This window comes from Perca flavescens, chromosome 11 (assembly GCF_004354835.1).
Source record: "Perca flavescens isolate YP-PL-M2 chromosome 11, PFLA_1.0, whole genome shotgun sequence".
Classification (NCBI taxonomy): Eukaryota; Metazoa; Chordata; class Actinopteri; order Perciformes; family Percidae; genus Perca; species Perca flavescens.
This window is the reverse complement of record NC_041341.1, coordinates 17,916,561-17,936,115: the sequence shown is the minus strand read 5'-3', so window position 1 is coordinate 17,936,115 and position 19,555 is coordinate 17,916,561. Positions and strand designations below refer to the sequence as shown.

The 19,555-nt window shown below is 39.5% G+C and overlaps 3 protein-coding genes and 1 long non-coding RNA gene across 5 annotated transcripts in view; 3 read left to right on the top strand and 1 right to left on the bottom strand.

Annotated features, from left to right (window-relative positions):
- Positions 1–2,420: 2,420 nt before the first annotated feature.
- abhd13 (abhydrolase domain containing 13) lies at positions 2,421–6,636 on the top strand. Its single transcript, XM_028591827.1, has 2 exons — positions 2,421–2,713; positions 5,433–6,636. The coding sequence occupies exon 2, from the start codon at positions 5,467–5,469 to the stop codon at positions 6,520–6,522; it is 1,056 nt and encodes a 351-aa protein (XP_028447628.1). The 5' UTR covers positions 2,421–2,713; positions 5,433–5,466; the 3' UTR covers positions 6,523–6,636.
- A 3,183-nt stretch (positions 6,637–9,819) lies between these two features.
- LOC114564472 (uncharacterized) lies at positions 9,820–18,353 on the bottom strand. Its single transcript, XR_003693757.1, has 3 exons — positions 18,273–18,353; positions 12,738–13,372; positions 9,820–10,551 (listed from the first exon to the last, which is right to left on the bottom strand). It is a non-coding gene; the product is annotated as an uncharacterized LOC114564472 (long non-coding RNA).
- Positions 9,825–13,816, top strand: tnfsf13b (TNF superfamily member 13b). The gene is made up of 6 exons (XM_028591829.1): positions 9,825–10,521; positions 10,625–10,736; positions 12,005–12,061; positions 12,382–12,506; positions 12,811–12,961; positions 13,159–13,816. Exons 1-6 carry the CDS (start codon positions 10,297–10,299, stop codon positions 13,269–13,271), a joined length of 783 nt encoding a protein of 260 aa, XP_028447630.1. The 5' UTR covers positions 9,825–10,296; the 3' UTR covers positions 13,272–13,816.
- The window catches only part of myo16 (myosin XVI), a 123,631-nt gene continuing 122,396 nt past the window's right edge, over positions 18,321–19,555 (top strand). For both annotated transcript variants that reach the window (XM_028591826.1, XM_028591824.1), the window contains exon 1: positions 18,321–18,600. In XM_028591826.1, coding sequence (XP_028447627.1) covers positions 18,586–18,600 — 15 coding nt within the window. In that variant the 5' untranslated portion in view covers positions 18,321–18,585. The remainder of the gene's footprint in view (positions 18,601–19,555) is intronic.

Sequence of the window (19,555 nt, the reverse complement as noted above, 5' to 3'; positions counted from 1 at the left end):
AAAACGTTGCCTACTATTAAACTTTATATATATTTGCACATTAGACAGTGTTTAGTGGCCATTGCTGATTCTTGTATAGACCTATATCAACATCAACACAACATATCTGTCTTTGCTTTATGTCTACAATACCCTAAACAATGTATTTGTGCATTATCACATGGCATTTTATATTATTGATTAATCATCCCATTTACTTTAATTTGTAGATTTTTCTTTTAGCCTGTATAATTAACCTTCACTTAGTAAATTCTCTGGATTATATTCCTTCCGAGAGCAGCACCTAGTGGGCAAAAATCCAATAGCACATGGAATGGTGATAGTTCAACTTCAGATCAGATCACTGTTTTTACGGTAATACCCAGCATAATGTGTTGTGCATGACACAACGTTATACATATTATATGATGGATATGAGACATTAGTAGTGGTTCCTGCTCTCTCTATCACAGCATTTCAACACGCTGCAACACTGTTTAAAAGAATGGGTGCTGCTGACGATATTTTCCACGAAACTGTATGGAAATAATTTAGGGATAGTTGAGACATTTAAACTCTAGGAGTATATTTTGACTTCAGATTATCATGGAGAGATCGTATTAAAAAATATTGTAGATAAGTGTAAAAAGTTTTAAATGTGATGAGATACCTTGATATGGGGAGCCTATATTGAACCTTCAAATGTTTACATGTCGATGTCGCTATAATTTAGGTTAAAGGTTAAATTATGGGAGTGTAGTTTATTGATCTGCGTCGAAAACCGTACTTGGAGGATTAGATGTGATCCAGGCCCAGGCTCTTAGATTATAGGACAGTTTGGTCAGGAGAAATACCACTGTGTTGACACTGCGCAGGAAACAGCTCCTATAACTGTTGTGACTCAGTCTATGCTCTGCAATCTTAAATCAGGTGCATCCTGTAGGCCTAATCGCCAAGACTGACTATTCAAAATAATGGCAAATACATTCAAGAGTAATAAAAACAGGGCACCAAGGTCACATTAATTTGGTTTCCTGCTCAAAGGAGCACTCTGGGTAATGAGAGAGTGGGGAAACTAGCCAATCAAGCTGTTAAAAAAGAAAATACACATCCGTATTGACCTTTCAAAATCAGAGGGAAAGGGCATTGTATGGTAGAAAATCAATAAATGGTGGCAACAGGACTGGGATCAGGAGATAAGAGGAATGCATTTATATTTACATACATAATAAGATTTATTGGAGAACGGACATAGCATCAGTGATGTCACCCATTGGTTTGTGGACTGCCGTTTTGAAGCCAGGAGTTTGAATTTTGGCCATCGCCATCTTGGTATTTTGGAGCCAGAAGTGACCATATTTGGACAAAAGGGCAGAGCTGGGAAGAATGACACATCTAAGCTAGTGTTCTGTATGGTTTTGCAACAGATTCTCATGCCCATCTCGTAAAATACGGACGCTTGGTCAGGTGCCTTTATCGTTGTTATTGACACTAAAAGTCTCCTGGATGGCGCTGCGCTAAGCTAAATGCTAAAAGAGGGAAAGTCATCCAGCTTAGTTTTACTGGCCAGTAAACGCGGACTTCCGGGTACTAGTGCCGTTCGTCAGCATGTACGGCAGTACACAGAGCTGGTTGAAAATCTGCAGACTTTCTCTTTAGTTACCAGCTAACGCTAGCTAGCTAGTTTGGTTGGCAGAACGCTAAACAAGACATTTCTAGGTGACCAAGTGTTCCAATTAACTTTGATCAAGTGAAAAAACACAGTAAGAGGGTCATAGTTTAAGATAAAAAAACATGGACAACAACCAAAAACAAGTTCATGCTATTTTAATGTACACAGGGCATTGGATAAACATTGCTATTAAGCCTCTATCATGATTGACAGCTCAGCGTATAACCACGCCCCTAAAGCATCCCCTGCTTTTTCATCTATTTTTAAACAAATGGGACCTTGGTTCTTGGAAACCTGAGGGTGACCGGTTCAAGTTCCTGCATGGACCAGGTACAGACTGTGGACCACTAGCTGGAAAGCAGTTCACCTCCTGGGGATTGCTGAGGTGCCCTTGAGCAAGGCACCAACCACCCAACTGCTCGGTGCTCCCATCCATGGACAGCCCCCTTGCTCTGACATCTCTCCAATGCATACGTGTGTGTGTGTGTGTGTGTGTGTGTGTGTGTGTGTGTAATAAAAAAATAACAGTGAAAAAAAGAGATATATTCATAATATTAGAGAATAATAAAATATACATATTTCTATTATAAAATAGAAAAAAGGAGGTCATAAGACTACATAAGAATATTATAGGACACAGTAATCTGAACAGCACACAAGCATACTGGAGTATTGAAGTGGTGGACAAGTCAGGGGATGTTTAATCAGCTTCCAAAGAAGAACATGACTGATTGGGGAAGATCTGGCTAGATCTGGATATAATGTAATTCCAGAGGATGGCAGTAATACGACACCAAGGATGCCAGCTGCTCTTACACTTCAAAGCAGAAGAAGAAGAAGAGCCCAACGCGGAAGTCATGAAGGCTACGCTAGTAATGCTAATGCTAACCAGCTGTGTAGTTATCCTTGCCGGTTCTTGCTGACAGAAATTCACCTTGCGTTCTCGCCAGTTAACTTTCACTCTAATTTACTTAGCTGCTACAAAGCTGCGTGACTGTGCCGTATATGTGTTCCTGTTTTGTGAAATATTCATGCAGCTGAGGCGCTAAAAATGAGAGAAGGGTGAGTATGTGGCTACCTTGCTAACCTTTGAAGAGGTGGCTAAATTAGAAGGCTGATAGCACTACCAGCTATCGGAGCAAAGCATAGCTTGATAGTTAGCATGCTTGTTACGGAGCTAAGTCGCAGCTAAGCTAGCTAATTTGTATAGGGTTTAGTTCGGTTTTATGGTCAGTCACTTCAGAGCTCGGCAAATCGCCGTCTCGATAACCGCTTGTTTTGACAGTTCAGAAATGGATTGCAATGCTAAGTGTCTTAACTGTCAAAGCTCGCAGCTAACTGTGCTTTTCACCAGGCTGGCAGGAGCTGTAACTATCTCTTCCTTGTGGGTGGGGTCAAGACATGTTTCAGTCTTGTAATATTTATAAATGTATCCTCAGTTTGTACCCAGCAACATTAACGTTCATTTAACGCAACGGTCTTCAACGTTTTTAAGCCAAGGACCCCTTAACTGAAAGAGAGACAGAGCAGGGACCCACGACTACATATTGTATAAAATGAAGTTGCATATTAAACTGGGCCTACAGTAACGTGTAGGGCGGCCTAAAGCTTTTATGCATACATTTTTTGCATAGAATCCTAAACTATTAAAATAGTAGTTGTTGGCATGATTTTATATGTTTAATTGTTAAACATACATATGGCACAGTGAATCCTTGGGGTTAACTGTATTTGTGGATGGCCTTAGTGACTAGCTACCTTACCTATGGGCCAGTAAGCCTATCACCACTGGGGAGTTATATTTGCTAATAATATGTTGGATTCATGTTAAAATAATAATAATAATAATAATTAACAATAATTTGGAGGCCCCCCTGCATTGACTCTGAGGACCCCCTAGGGGTCCCGGACCACCTGTTGAAGATCCCTTATTTAACGTATTCTCGGTGGTGCTCATTCCTGGTCCTGTAGAGCTGCACCACTGCATATACTTGCTAGTTACATAAGTTTCCTTTAATGGCCAAGTTAGCGTGAACACATACAAGGAATTTGACTGCAGCTTTTTGTTGCTCTCAAAGCTATATACACATAAGGCTAAAAATAAGCTTAACGAGGTAAGCATTTAAACAATTGACTACTATGTACTGATATAAGTTTGTACATAAAAAGTGCATATAAATACATAGCTACATATGCATGCACATGCTTTCATACACATGTAAACAAACAGCTTTATGAGGATTATAAGCAGCAAGACAATAGTGCAGTGTAAAAGTGCAAATGGTGCTGGAATAAATGGTTATTAATATAACCGGTTGCTTATATATCTAAGGTAGTTGGATATGACCGTATATACAGTGTATATTTGACAGATATTTACAGGTTTAAATTATGTTTATAACACTACAAAATCTATAATTTACTAAAAGGTGGATGCTTGGTATTGCAGGGTTATGCACAGTTTCTTAATTTCTACTCTGCCCATACCTGATTAGGTAAAGTTGGGATTTTCAGTTCATCAAGAGTTGGTGCCCAGCAGCCCTTGAATAGACTGAACACACCTGATACACCTAAACAAGTGTACCACCACTTCCATGTTTGGGACTGCTTGCATTTGCAGTTGTGCTAGGCACATAGTCAGTATTTTGTGGCGTTTTGCCCTGAATACAGGATGGAAACTTAAATAGAAGGTGCTGTTCCCAGTAGCTGAATGGTTTGAGCGACATAATTAGTAGCACAAGGGGGCTTATTGGTTATTAGGGTGTTAATCAATTCATGGCTGCTAAGGATCAAATCTTCCAAGTTTTTTTTTTATGGCCATTGTGTAAGGCCCTCTGCTTTGAGGGGTCATGTTTTACCTCAGTATAAAATGTTTTTACATAGTGCCTCCTTTCATGCTTTTATTGTCTTTATTTTCAACACTAACCTAACATTTTAAATGTCAAAGTTATCATTTCCTCTATAGTTTGGTTTGATATGTATAACATTTTCCGAATAGAGGTGATTCAATAAAGTACATTTTCATACATTTTATTGGTGACACCAGAGATAAGCCTACACTCAGAATTATTACATAAGCTTGAAGTAATTCAAGTAAAATAAAAATGGAGTACTTTTTAGCATTTACCTTTCCATATACATATATTTCTATCTGTAATTTAAAATGAAATTGGCCTAATACCAGTGACTCTTTAAACAGGATGTTTATACTCTACTGAAATAATGCAGTTACTCAGTAGGGGTGGGGGGACAAAAATCGATACAGCATAGTATCACAATATTTTCCGTGGCAATACTGTATTGATACACAGACGGCAATTGTTGTGCTTTTATCATGTATGTGTTGGTCAGTTTGTCTGCTTGACAATCCCATTTTGCAGCAATAAAAGTGAAGTGAGATGAACAGAGAAATTTATCTTTTTAGATAAAACAGATGTTGACAAAGTTTCTTTCTGGGGAAATCATGAAATTGGGAAAAATTTAAAGTTGTAAAAAAAAGGTAATAAATTGCAGAATATCGCAATATGTTTAAAATTTGAATAATATCGTATTGTGACATAAGTATCGTGATGATGTCATATCGTGATGATGTTGTATAAATTCTCAAATATGAGAATGTTTTTCCTCTTATCCACATCATTGTACACTGGGTTTTTGCATTCCTTGTTAGATTAAATATGCAATATATAACTAAAGATGTTTTTCTAAATACTTTCCTTAATGAACATTTATATTCAACCACTTTCCCTTCTCTCCCCTGTATTCTTTCTTTGGTTCTCAGAGTGTGTGTCCTGTGACTCAGCTCTTGTGTAGCCATGGAGAAGTCCTGGAGGCTGTGGGGGGCAGTGGAGCGTTGTACCCTGACTCTGGCCTCCTGGTCTTGGGGTGCATGCCGAGTCTCCCTTTTGGCTCTCATCCTCACCTTCCACTTGTATGGTGGATTCTTCCTCCTAGCTCTTATCCTAGCCTCTGTGGCAGGCATCCTCTACAAATTTCAGGATGTGCTCCTCTACTTCCCTGACCAGCCCTCCTCCTCTCGCCTTTATGTCCCCATGCCAACAGGAATCCCTCATGAAAATGTGAACATCCGCACCAAGGACGGTGTAAAGCTTAACCTCATCCTGCTTCGCTACACAGGAGGCGACACACCTCCTGGAGTCACCCCTGGCAATCAAAGCAGCCCCACTTCCTCTGCTCCACCTACAATCCTATATTTCCATGGTAATGCAGGTAATATTGGTCACAGGGTGCCAAACGCCCTGCTCATGCTGGTCAATCTAAAAACCAACGTGGTGCTGGTGGATTACCGTGGCTATGGAAAAAGTGAGGGTGAGCCCAGTGAGGATGGGCTGTACCTGGATGCAGAGGCCACGCTGGACTATGTCATGACCCGTCCTGATCTGGACAAGACAAAGGTGGTACTATTTGGCCGCTCACTGGGGGGTGCTGTGGCTGTGCGCTTAGCATCAGTCAACCCTCACCGTGTAGCAGCCATTATTGTTGAAAACACCTTCCTCAGCATCCCCCACATGGCAGCGACACTCTTCTCCTTCTTGCCAATGCGCCTGCTGCCTTTGTGGTGCTATAGGAATCAGTTCCTGTCCTATCGACAGGTGGCGTTGTGCCGCATGCCCTCGCTGTTTGTGTCTGGTCTGTCGGACCAGCTCATCCCACCTGTCATGATGAAACAACTGTATGAGCTGTCTCCTGCGCGGACTAAACGCCTGGCTATCTTTCCAGAGGGCACACACAACGACACATGGCAGTGTCAAGGCTACTTTGCGGCTTTGGAGCAGTTTATAAAAGACCTGCTGAAGAGCCACGCCCATGAGGAGAGTGCCCAGCCTTCATCTAGTGTCACCATTATCTGAAATAAAAAGTCATGGACTGATTGTTGACTACAGGTTGTGGGCTGGAGGAAGTGAAGGCTCTCATGGGAAACCTATTGAATGGACTTTTTTTTTTTTTTTTTTTTAGAAAGAATGTAAAAAAAAAATATATATAAAAATGTTTTTCTCTGGGTTTCTATTTTATTTAACTCTTTCTACCTTTCTGTAAATGTGACATTTGTTCAAATGATTTGACTATTTCATGGTTTGAAGAGTGAGTAACAATGCCCTTCTTTTGTTTTACAGCTATGAATGCATGTATTTATGACCTTAATGACTGAAGCCAAGATCATACATGCCCATGCTGCAATCACAAAATATTTACTGTAATGGGTCATTGGGTCTACAGAAATGAATTTAAATCACTGAAACAATTGCTCATCACATACTGACCATATGAGGACCTACAATATTACAGTGAAAACTGATTACTACTGGAATTCAAATTAAACTTCTTCTGATATAAAAAATGAGACCCTGATAATATCTAGGCCTATACTGTATATATCTTTGCTAATACATAACATTGCACTTTCTTTTGTTCAGATTTACCCAAGTGTTGAGTTATGTATGCTAACATCTTCTGAGCAATACTTTGAGGAGAATAAGGATCTTTTTTTTTTCTCTCTCCCTTTTTGGTGAGGAACATGGTGAGTCCTTGCAGCAGCATGACATGATTTTAATATTTATATATACCCTTAAAAATTGTGTCTGGCACATAGCATTAAACACTTGTTGAATAATTATATTCAGCCATAAAAAGTGTTGAGTGCTGAGATGAAGTGGTCAGTAAGAGAAGTGTGATATATTTGTTACTTCAGCCTATCAAAAATAACTTGAGAACTTATTTCCTGTCTAACTACTTCTGTTTCAGTGTGATTTGGGTAAGCTAGAAGATATTCTCCCTGTCAAAATGTCCTGTTAAAAACACAGCACACAGGCTGGTCTAGGGCTGCTCGATTATTTTGGTCAATATTGAAATCACGATTATTTTACACGATTACTAATTGACTTTTGGAAAGACGTAATTATTGAAATAAAAAAAAACAACAGTGAAAACACCTTGAACTGTGAAATTTCCCTCTTATACTTTTCCTGTTTGAGCCTTATTTTTTTTCTCCATTCAGAACACAGGACAAAATAAGAGTTGACTTGCAAAACGCAATGTGCAAAAATAATCATTTTAAAAAAAAATCTATTAATTGCACAGCCCTGGGATATTCTTTACTCTTAAATGTGTTTGTAGTTGCTATTTAGCAACTTTGGCTCCTGTAGTTTGGTAAGGAGTATTTGCTTTGTGTATTGTTTGTTATTAAAAGGTGGGTGCAGATTTCTTTAAGTCTATCTTAGTACAACACTATAACACATGCCCATATTTACACTGGAAGATTATTAGTCGCTGTAGTCCTCCTTTCCATACTGATCCTAAAAGAACGTTTCTAGCGTAAATCCAAAAATAATCCAAGAAGAGATGGGGATCAAAACACGCAGCCTCATTTTATGCAAAAATGTATGAAGAGTTGAGTGGAAGATAAGGCTTCAGCAGTCGGAATAATCCCATTTTGGGTATTTTCCTCCACCCAGATCAATAAGGAAACAGTTTAACACTTATTTTGTCTAACTGACTGAAGCCTTGTAGTAAGAGGACTAGATATTTATGCCCCCCCCCGTCTCTCCCCCCACTCTAATTGCAATAGTAAGCAACCAATTACTGTCCACATACAAACATGGGCATGTGACTATCCAGTCTTGAAAAAAATCCAAACCTATCTAATGATGAAGTGTGAGCTTTTTTAATCTAACGTGATTATTTGTTTTATATTATCAGCATCATAATTGTTATTTGGATGATTCTAGGTTCTCATGTGGCAAAATGGCTTTACTCAATTGGAGGGCTTTTATTGAGCTAATTAACCTTTCCTGCATGTCTTCCAAGAGGTGGAGCTGAGTCTGATTGTTAAAACGCTGTTATCTGCTCTTGCTTTCCAAATTCAGCGTGCTGCACTGCGGTGGTACTAAAGCCATTTGAATACAGACCTCCTTAGCCATATTTGATACTGTTAATTAACGGTATGCTAAACAAAATCTAACAAACATCAAAAGACCAAATTTGTTTGTCAATGTCAACTTGAAAATGGTCTAAAGGCTACTATGAATGTAAATTATGGTCTTAAATTAACAAGTGGGCTTTACAAGAAATAGTGTATAAATGGTCTTTTTCAACTTTTTTTGTGCGACTTTTTGCCACCAGTGACACACAACAGTGTCAGACATTTTTGTATTATTTCAAACCCATAAACTGAGTTAGATTTATCTCATATGTTGGTAGAGCATATTGTCGATCAGAATTCCACCATGTGAATATACACTCATTTAGTTCTGCACACACACTGCTGTTAGTTTGCATTGCGCCATATCTTCATTCAAGTAAAGATGTGGGAACTTCATTTGACTTATTGTTTTGGTGGCTTGCCTGAAGCAAAATTAATAACTAGAATATTGGGTTTATATCCTATCCAAATGTATTGTTACTGTTGATGAAAAGAAATGGAATCAAATTGAATGTCTCTTCTTTTTTTTTTATAAAGAAAATTGTTTGCCAGGTATTCTGCAAATGCACCATGGAACATATTTTTATATGTTCATATAATTGTTAATAGAGTGGAATTAATGCTGTTGGAAGTGTTGGCATCATTTTGAATTTGCTTTTGGAAGCTGGCATGTGATCACGTTGAGTCTTGGCAAATTTCTGTAATGGACCTGCACAGTGTTGACATTATTTGTGTACATCTACCATGACGTACACTGACTCCACAGTGAAGAAACATTAATGGGATATCTGAACGGTCAGACATCTGAATGATTCAACTTTATCTAGCAGTCAGTTTGAGGGATTTTCCATTTTACTTGTTAATGTTTTTTTCTATATCAAAACAATGTAGACAAATTCTTTTCTAAGCACACATTTTCACTTTCTATTTTCTGTACTGTAACATGCAATAAATTGATACATTCAATTGCTTTTCTTGTTATATTTGTTGTTGTAAAGAAGCCTTTTTAATGTAACTTCCAAATTCATTTATGTAACCTGGAATCACTTCACTTTTTTATTCTGGGAATCGCACTTTGTTTGTTTTCCAATGTTATGTTCAAAGTGGAAGTAATTTTTGTACTTCCTTCTTTCAGTACGTATTGGCTCCTCTAGCTGTCAAATTCTAATGTGTAATTTTTAAGGTTTATTTCTCCCCCACCCCACCCCTCCCCTCCCATTTCCGGACCTGACATTCACTGTCACTTATCTAACTGCCAACCTGTCTTTCCTGTTTTCGCTCTGCAACGATCACATGGGTTATTTCTTAGAATGTGGATAAGCTGAGATGTGTTCTATCATTTTGAGGGAGCAAGATGAAGAGAAAGGGGAGAGAGATTTGTCAAGGCTTCTGGTCAGGCAGGAAGCTTGGTGTGGTTAGCTGAGTGTAACCGTAGAGGGGAAGCTGTTTTGCCCTTTTTTGTACAGTATCTAATCTGCGTAGTCACTCAGACTCGACTGGAACCGTCTACTGAAGGACAAAGCGAGAGTTAGGGAAGTCAGTGGAGCTTTTAGATAGACATTAAGGTAACACTAGAGGCTTTATAGACACCATTGATGACAGAAGCAAACATCAACCATTGCTAGCCCCAGTCTGTCAGAAGAGAGGCAGCGTAGTTCAAGCTTAAGACTTGTCATGCTGCCAGTGTGAGCTTTCTGGAGATTGTATGGGCCCTGCGATGGATTGTGTGGAGCCTGGGACTGGAAAAAAGACAGGTGAAGGGAGGCTGTCCTGGCCAGTTTTCCTGCTGACGCTAGCTGCTGTCACCTCCTCTTCTCTTTCAGCTTTGTCCCTGTACCAACTGGTGGCCCTCAGAGCTGAGGTAGAGGGGCTCAAATCAGAGGTTTGTCGCAGGAGAGAAGAGGGCCGAGAGGCCAAGCATGCAGGCCAGGTGAGAGACAATGAGTCAGGACATCCGCAACTGCACATGAATGTAAAGACAGCATTTTACCAGCATGTATTGTTTTTCTACAAACTTTGTGTGTTTTTTTTAGACTGAGAATATCAGTTGGAGAAGCAGCCAAGAGTCCCTGCACCAACCTGGGTCTCAACAAACTTTCACCCTGATAAGGAGGAGAAGATTGGTCCCCGGATCAGAGAAAATAGGTAAGACACGGTAGACTGCACCTGAGTCTGACAATGTGTAAGATGCGGATATTAGTTCCTTTAGTTAATTTGCATAGAGTGCAAGATTGGTGGTGTTTTACAAATCCATTGGTTCACTTGCAAAAAGACTACGCGATATATTCATAGTGTGACCAATTTTATTTCTAGTGTTAAAGGTGGTGATTAAGGTCTTCAATCCATTCCTTATTAAGATTTTATATGATCATACTGTATGTTACAATAACAATAACAATGTGTACACACCTACCTACCTACCTGAATCTACCCTTAGATCTGTGATTAAGAAAAGGAAAAACTACCCAAAAAACATTGTCCTCTTACAAACAAACTAATAGCCAAGTGTGAAGTTCAAAAAGTACAGTAAAATAGTAAAAGTAAATAGTACTTTCTGAAAGTATAGGAACCTTCTAGGTGTGGTTTGCAGGGATGAGCATCGGTTATTGGTCAATAACCTTCAACTGCCTACTGCTTGATTCATAAAACAAGGAAGTACTCTAGTGTCAATATATGACCATTTTAACGAGGGAAGAACATTTCTCTTTGACGGATAACGTTAAAAGTAAAGTTAGGCATTTCTGTCGGGTTCCCGACTCATTTTAAAAAAGACCAGAGAAAGAGATTCGCTCGAGGAGCCAAACTGAACTGCAGGCAGTAGACGTGTGTCTCGGGCGGGCGAGCAGGGTAGCGTGGCAGTGCTGTGAATGAGATTGTTTCACAGCTTTTACGTTCTAAAGCACAGTGAGACACAATCTATGTTGTTGTTATTTTTTTTTTTATTATTGTTTTTTAGAAGAAACGTGCAAGCACACTGAACTGCAGGCTGCGGAGTGTGTTTACCCCTGCAACCACCAGCAGCCCTTGTCCCATCATGTTGCTTTTTCATATGTCAGCAGACTAATTTGCCTAATCTTTACGGGTCTTTAGACCATGGTGGAAACACAGATAACAATGGACTGAAGGAACATTTAAGTTCCTTAAAAATTGTTACAAGAACTAAAAAAGTACTTGGAACTTTGGGTCGGTTTGGTGTAAATGTGCTTACCATCAGCTCAAGCTATTTAAAATTCCCTGGGGTGAGGACACCAATATTTAGTATGCTGTAGTTGCTAAGTGCTGACTTTGTCAATGGAATTCTCGCCCAAAATGTAAAAAGGGAAGAAGCACAAGAAAAAAGACAGACGTTAGGATTGTAAGGAACCTGCTGACCAGTTTTAACATGTCTAAATTTCTCTTATGTTTTGTCATAGTTTCTCAGCCTTGCCTGCAGTTGCTGGCAAACAATAGCAGGAAAACCTTCCAGAAAGGTACCGTATGCCTGACCTGGGCTATGATAGTTTGGTGATTTGTAATAGAATTGAAATTGACGTAGTTTTTATTTTATTTTTACCATTTCATATTATTTTTAGACTTTTTTGGAAGTTTGCATTAAATGTACCCATTATTACTGATAGTAATATATTTCACACTAGGATGTACATAAACACACTAGAATGTGTATAAACATATAAACTGATACCCGAATTAGACTCTGTTAACTGATTCGAAACAGGTTGACTGTCGGGATACACGTTTAGCTTTAAGTGCTTTGACATGTTTTCTGATATATTCTTATTTCTTTGATCAGAATATAACGCGGAGCCGCACACAGGTATCCCGTGGCAGGCTGGGCTGAGGAGAGGCTCTGCCCTGGAGGAAGACGGAGACAGCATGTTAGTCAGAGAGGAGGGCTTCTACTTTGTGTACAGTCAGGTAGGTCTGTTTGTTGTCATTTCATAATTTTTCCACAGGGAGGTGCTGCTAGTCTGTTTGCCAGATTTGACATAGTAGGGGGATTAAGTCTACATACATTGCAGAAAAAAGGGCGTGCTTGATCTAAGCATGCAGTTGGTTGACAGCCCTTGAAGAAAGGTCCGATACGGACAGAGACAATGCAAATGATGCCTGCACAATAAACAAAGTAGCAAATAATATTTCACCCACCTGACTGTTTGTACATGTTAACACCCATGCATCATACCATACCACCATAACCCGGTATTTCTGATGTGCTCAGGTCTACTACATGGACAGCACCTTTGCAATGGGTCACGTGGTGATCCGGAGGAAGAGGAATGTGGTGGGAGACGAGCCTCAGTATGTGGTCTTGTTCCGCTGCATCCAGAATATGAACCCCGTTCACCCTTACAACACCTGCTACACAGGAGGTGAGTCTGAGTTATTGTTTATGTCGAGCTACGTTCCCCCTATTTTGCAACAGCTGTTATGGAAGGCCAGTCAGTGTTTTTCAGTCAAGCTCTCAAGCACGTGTGTGTGGATTGGCTCCATATGTCTGTCAATAGTAGGGTATGGCTGATAGCTGTTTTTGGCAAGAAAAAAACAACATTACATTTGCATCCCTCAGGTATTGTGAAGCTGGAGGTCGGGGACCACTTGGAGCTACTGATCCCTCGTTCCACAGCCAACGTGTCCCTATATGGAGATGCCACCTTTATGGGTGCTGTAAAACTGGCTTAAAAATGTGTCACCTCATTTCGGACCCGGGGGACACTGTTGTGGTGGGAAAGAGGTGCCATAATGGGAGCAAGAATGGCACAGTTCTGGTGTCCTCGCCTGACCTATGAGGTGAGAAGAATACAGGAAGCAGACATTTCAGTACAGCCTGATGGGAAATGCAGGGGACTATGAGTTGATGTCTTTACTCGTAAAAATACATCCACCTAGCTACAGCTGTATTATTTTCATTTCTACAACAACAGAATAAAGTCCTTTTTTTCCCTCAAATAATCACCAACACATGGCAAGATGTAACATGTGAGACTTGACTTTGTCTGACTTTAAAGAGATGTCTTACTTGTGTGTCATTCTTATGTTTTGATCAATAATCTTTCCTACTATAGCAGCAACATTACTGAAATTGTTCTCTACTGCTTTGTTATTTTAGATATTTGAACATAATTAATCTGAATACCATAACCTGATTTACCTAAGTTTACCTATATATGTCTAACTGATAAACTAAAAAATCAGATTCAATAAAGTGACAGTTCTTGCACAAGGAATGTGGGTGGAGGTTGTTGTCCCTTTGTTGGCCACAAGTAGAAAAGAGTGGCAGAATATCCTGCCAGGCAGCAGAGAGACAAAAGGAGCTAAGGTTGAGCAGGAACAGTGGAATTCAGGTAAAAGTGCCTATTTTTAGATTGAGGGAAACCTGTACAGGCAGAAGATGTCTGCACATTCATTTGTAATGCCTGAGCAGCCTGGAGGAAATAGTGAAATTCTTCATTTTAAGAGCTAGAGGGAGAGGGAGTTACATCTAGTGCAGGATTCAGACACTTTTTGAACAATGGATTACCATGACTTTGTACACATTTTCACAACCAAACATTGTTTGAATTATTTTTATACATGGAAATTACATATAACGTGGTGTCAGAATTAACATACATAATATTCAAAGTAGATTATAAAGTACTTGGCGATAATTTAGTGCTATTTTTTAATAGAGTGGAATCATATTGTCATATTCACATCATGTTATTCTTTTATACATTTCTGCTGCACAAATGAATGATTCACAGCAAAATTGTTATAAAAAAATTATTTGCAAATTAATGATCTGTTTTGTTTTACACAGAACAGTTTTGCCTAATTTGCATAATAGTGGAACACAGTTGACTGCATTTAAAATCAGTTTGATTATTTTACATGATTTTGCATGATTATAGATAATGAAAATATATCAACACTGTGATATTTATCTCAAGCATATCACCCACCTCTACTTCACATAAACACAAATTATTGATTGGAAATATAGTTTCATTGAACTATATTTCTGGAAGCTATCTGCACCCGGGGCAAGAAGATTGGTTTAAAGAAATGCCAATAAACCAGAGCACGTTTTTCTCCCATCCTGGAATGCTGTGTGGAGTAGCCAGACCCTCCTCCGCAGCATTGTGGAGGAAGGTCTGGCAATGCGAGACTAACCCACATGTAACTCAGACACAAAAATACACTGTGGTGATTCAACTAGGAGATTTGGAGCAAAATATAAAATTTTGTTTTCTGGTAATTATGCAATGGATGGATTGATGCCCCGTAGGTTGTTGTGGCAGAATGCCTTAGGGACATCCTCCCCTACCCCAATATTTTTCTAGTGTGATTTTTGAAATTGACTCATTCTCTGCTAATGCTCTTTTTCAGATTAAAAAAAAAAAGATTAGTGAAGAATCCATAATTTAGTCATAGACTCTTTAAAATGTAAAAATGGTGGTATTATTGAAAATTAGTTTTAATTTTGTTTCAGGCCTAAATCCGTTGAAGATAAACCGTACTAAAGTAGCCTATTCAAATTAACTTTACCTTTTAAAAATATGGTATTTTACTCAGTGGAAGAGAGCGAACATGCCTCTCTATATTGCTCAAGACAGGTCAGCATCTTGAGATATTTTTTTCAGCCAGATATTTTCCAACATGTTCATTTTGAAGAGATTGCTATTTACACATTTTTGCATTGGTGTTGTCCCTCTCTGTGTAACACAGACACACACATACACACAGGCCTTCTGTTCGTTGGGGCAAAGAGTTAGACAAAGCCCAGTGGGTGGTCACTTCTTCACTAGGCAGTCTGCCCTTGGGAGTCATGGCTCCAATTCGGCAAGAAGAGAGACCAAAAGAAGGGGAGGGAGGAAAAAAATCTAAAATAGAAGGCTGAGAAAGAAAGATTTGAAATGGACTTAATGGGTAGCAGCAGAGAAGAGAGAGGCTGTGAGGCTAAAACAGATAGAGAGAGCAGGACAGGCCAGACCCAGGGTACTACAGCCATGGAAGTCAGAGAAGCTTTTTGATGATCTGGTAAACAGAGCAGGCGGCTGTACAAACACTCAAGAAAAATAAGAAGGAGGGGGAGGAGGCTATAAGAGAAGAGGGGAGCACAGACCTCTCGTATAAACATGTCAAGCATGATACTCTCCCCTCCCTCTGGGCCAGAAATGTCTTTGTGTGGTGCCATGGTGACGGCTGGTGTGTTGGCGGAAGCTGATGTCATTGTGGGTTTGCCTCTCAAAAGAGAAACCAGCATCTGACCGGAGAATCAGGAAATGAGACCTGCTGTGTACACATGCTGGCACTGTGTATAGTTCACACACTCACACACATGTTGAGAGTGCAGTCGTATTATTAAAAAAAGCAGATTTATATCAGTGTTAAAACGGACTAAGACATCATTTTTTACAATGATTACGTTTTGTGTCTTAGCGAATAAGTAACACCAATTAGTGACCACCATTAGCATTAGAATATTTAACGCATTATTAAATCTATTTTTAGCTGGAGCTGGCAAGAAGCAAGTCTTAAAAAAAAATAGAAAGAGTGTAAAGTGTAAAGTCTGCTTTTAAGAATCAGACCAATCTTTTAAAAAAAAAAAAAAAAAAAAAAAAAAGGCAGGAAAAGCAACACACCAAACACTTTTTTTATGTTGGCACAGGCACAGTCTTCACTGCAAAAACTATGTATCCACATGTACAGTAAGCAGGATAACCTCATATTTAGAATTTAGTTTGATGTAAATTTCTCAAGAGTACAGAATATTTTGCTTGCTTGAATGAGATAGGGGTAAAATTTAGTGGACTCATTAGTCCCAGTCTTTCTCCTTCATTCTCCCATTTTTCAGGCTGCATCACTTGTGTTAAACATTGACCTTAGTGTCTCTGTGTCCCCATCTGTCCTTTTCATTCCCTCCCTCTCTCCCTGTTTGGAAGCTTTAGGACAGGTCTGACTGATGACAGGGGCTAAAGGTGATCCCTGAATCTTGATTATTAAACCCAGCATACTCTCAGCAGCAAATAACTACAAACACACACTGCAGCTTTTGCAAGTAGACATAGATTTGCACATGCACAGACACACACACATTCATATGCACACGTGCATTTTCACTGGCCCCCCCTAAATACTGACAAAATGTACAGCACTCACATCATCTCACTGTGCTTCAGTGTACTACATGGCTGTCTCGTGTACGGACTTCTCTAGTATTTGGGGATTACTTTGATCTGCTGCAGTCAGACCAAAGTAATCAGGCTGATCCAGAGCCCTCCAGCTGAACTGGCAGCAGCATTGCGTGGATTTCCCATTTAAGTGCGGATTTGGTTTATCAACAAACTGGATTGTGCCATCCGTTACTCTAAAGTATAAACACCATGTTCTGTGTCGGCCATGCTGTAGATTTTTTATCGTTTCAGCTTCAGAAGACACTAATTGTTTTTGATTGGAAAAATGTGACTGACCGGCAGAATGAGAGGTTTATTTATTTATATTTATAACAGTGTTAGCAGTGTTCTTCTCCCCTGACTAGGATCTGCTTGGCATATAAGATGATCTATAATTCATATGGTTCTGCCTCTGCTTGGAATCAAACCGCGATGAAACGCCAGGCTTGCAATCTTCACGTGTGCAAGAAAAGTTAGAGAAGATTTAAACGTTGTCTCTGTTCGAGCTCATCTTGATTAGTTTTAGTTTCTTGGTCTTTTTGCTCAAGGACATCAGCCTATTACAGAGGAGAGGGAAAACATCAAATGGATGAGAGGAGGGAAGGATTTTGGTTTGCCACAACTCTGCCCCCCTTCCTCTCTCCATCTCCTGACTCCCACACTTTGCTTTATTGCTCCAAGATGGAGCTTTGGCAGAGGCACACAGAGCATGGATGTATGATGACACAGAGAGCCAGCAACATTTGTCTGCCACCCCCCCAAACACACACACACACACACAAATCTAGGGGCTATGGGACTGTGCAAATATCAATGTCCTCTCTTTTGCAAACGGTCTCTCCACCATTTCATTTAAAAACATAGGCTACAGGGCGCACTGTACCGTGTGCAAAGGCATAACCACAACAACAAACTAAACATATAGGCCTACTATTAAAAGACAGATGAAAGTCATTTTAGGTACTATCTTTTCCTCACTTGTTTTTTGTTAATGTTAACAACACATGATGAATTATATGTTGGTATGTTGTTAATTTCCAATATTTCAGTGAAAAAAAAAAAAAAAGGTGAGGAAATCTGGTTTTGGAAACATGTTATATTACTTTGGCACAGCGTTGCAGCATGCTAACGATGCTACATGCTCACAATGACACTGCTAACATGCTGATGCAAATTAGCAGGTATAATGTTTACCAAGTTTACCATCTTAGTTTAGCGTTTAAGAATGCTAACATCTGCTAAGTAGCACTAAACACAAAGTGCAGCTGAGGTTGATGGGAATGGCATTAATTACATTTCCTGGCAATAATATATTTCAGTCTGGACCAAATTAGTGGACAACCGACTGACCAACCAACATTGCCATATCCCCCATTATGCTAGCATGTGCATAACCTGTGCACCAAAAGCAACCATTATGACCTTATAATCATATTGTAATATGAATATGTTTCCATTATGAAAACAATAAAGTAATGCCATATCCTCATTTTTAGTTAAATGTTTAAACTATTTTCATATCTACCTTCATTTAATCACCGATGCACCACCTGCTGGCCAGCAAGCCACATGACCCAAATCAAACACACCCAGTGTAGCCTATGCTGGGTCTAGCGGAAATAGTATGGTTTCTAAATCTAACTTTACTTAGAACATTTTACCTTCAGTGAGGTGTGTGAAAGACCTTTCTGGTGTCAAACATTTTGAATTTCAGGAGTGCAGTGGCACAGAGATGCTGAGTGGACTGGTTATATTAGGGATGGAGATTAAACGAAGAAGATAAAGTTGAACCTAAAGCCGATTGAGGGGGACTAACGGTGCTCAAAGCATCGACAATTATGTGCTCAAGACAGGTGAGTAACGTTAACGTTTAATAAATAAATACATAAATTTATGGATGTAGCTAACACTCTCCAGAAGCGGAGAACATTACACCTATTCTGTATGCTGTCTTTTTGCTCGTGTTTACTGACTTCTATCTCTGTGTGTGCGCGTAGCTCTTTTATTTGGTAATGTTTGTGTCATTGTCAGAGTTGTCATGTTTTCTGGTTAATTCTTGATAGGCTGCACTGAAGGAAGTTGTAGCTAATATTGATAACTGATTATCAGTTGTATGCACAGGCTGCATATGGGACATGTATTGCTGTTTGGACATAAGGGAAATGTTTCAATAGTGCATACATTGGCATGTTATTGTATGCAATTTAATATAGTTGTAACAAATACCATTACTGACCTACTTTTTACTTACGTCTGAGTACATTTTTACAGTAATTTGACTTTTTCTTGAGTAAAATATTGTTGTACACTTTCCATCCTTGGAGTTAAGGGAATGAGAAGGCATGTATAGCTACGGTTGTCCTTTTGCTTGGCACATCTAGATCTGCTCCTCTTATGTCCTCCTGTTTTCACTATATGGTTTCACTTTTAGCCCACAGTGTTTGGTTCTCCTCCCCCTAACAATAACACACAGCAAGTACACAGGTAGGCTGCAGGCGCAACAGAGTGTAGTGTGTATTAAGTCCTGTGTCACTCATTCCCACCAGCTGCTCATGGGCTTGTGATAAGCAGTTGTAATTAGAGTTTTAAACTCCAGTCTCACTCTCTCGTTTTCTCTCTCACAAACACACATGCTCACTCACTGACAAACTCCTAAGTGTCTCTCTCTCCGCCTCTCACTGACTCATGCTCTCTCTCCCTTTCAACTACTCCCCCCTCATTCACCCAAACTGGCACACTCCCCTCTCTCCCTCTCCTACCCTTTTCTCTGGTGGGATGTCAGTGGAGGATTTTAGCCTATGGGTGTAG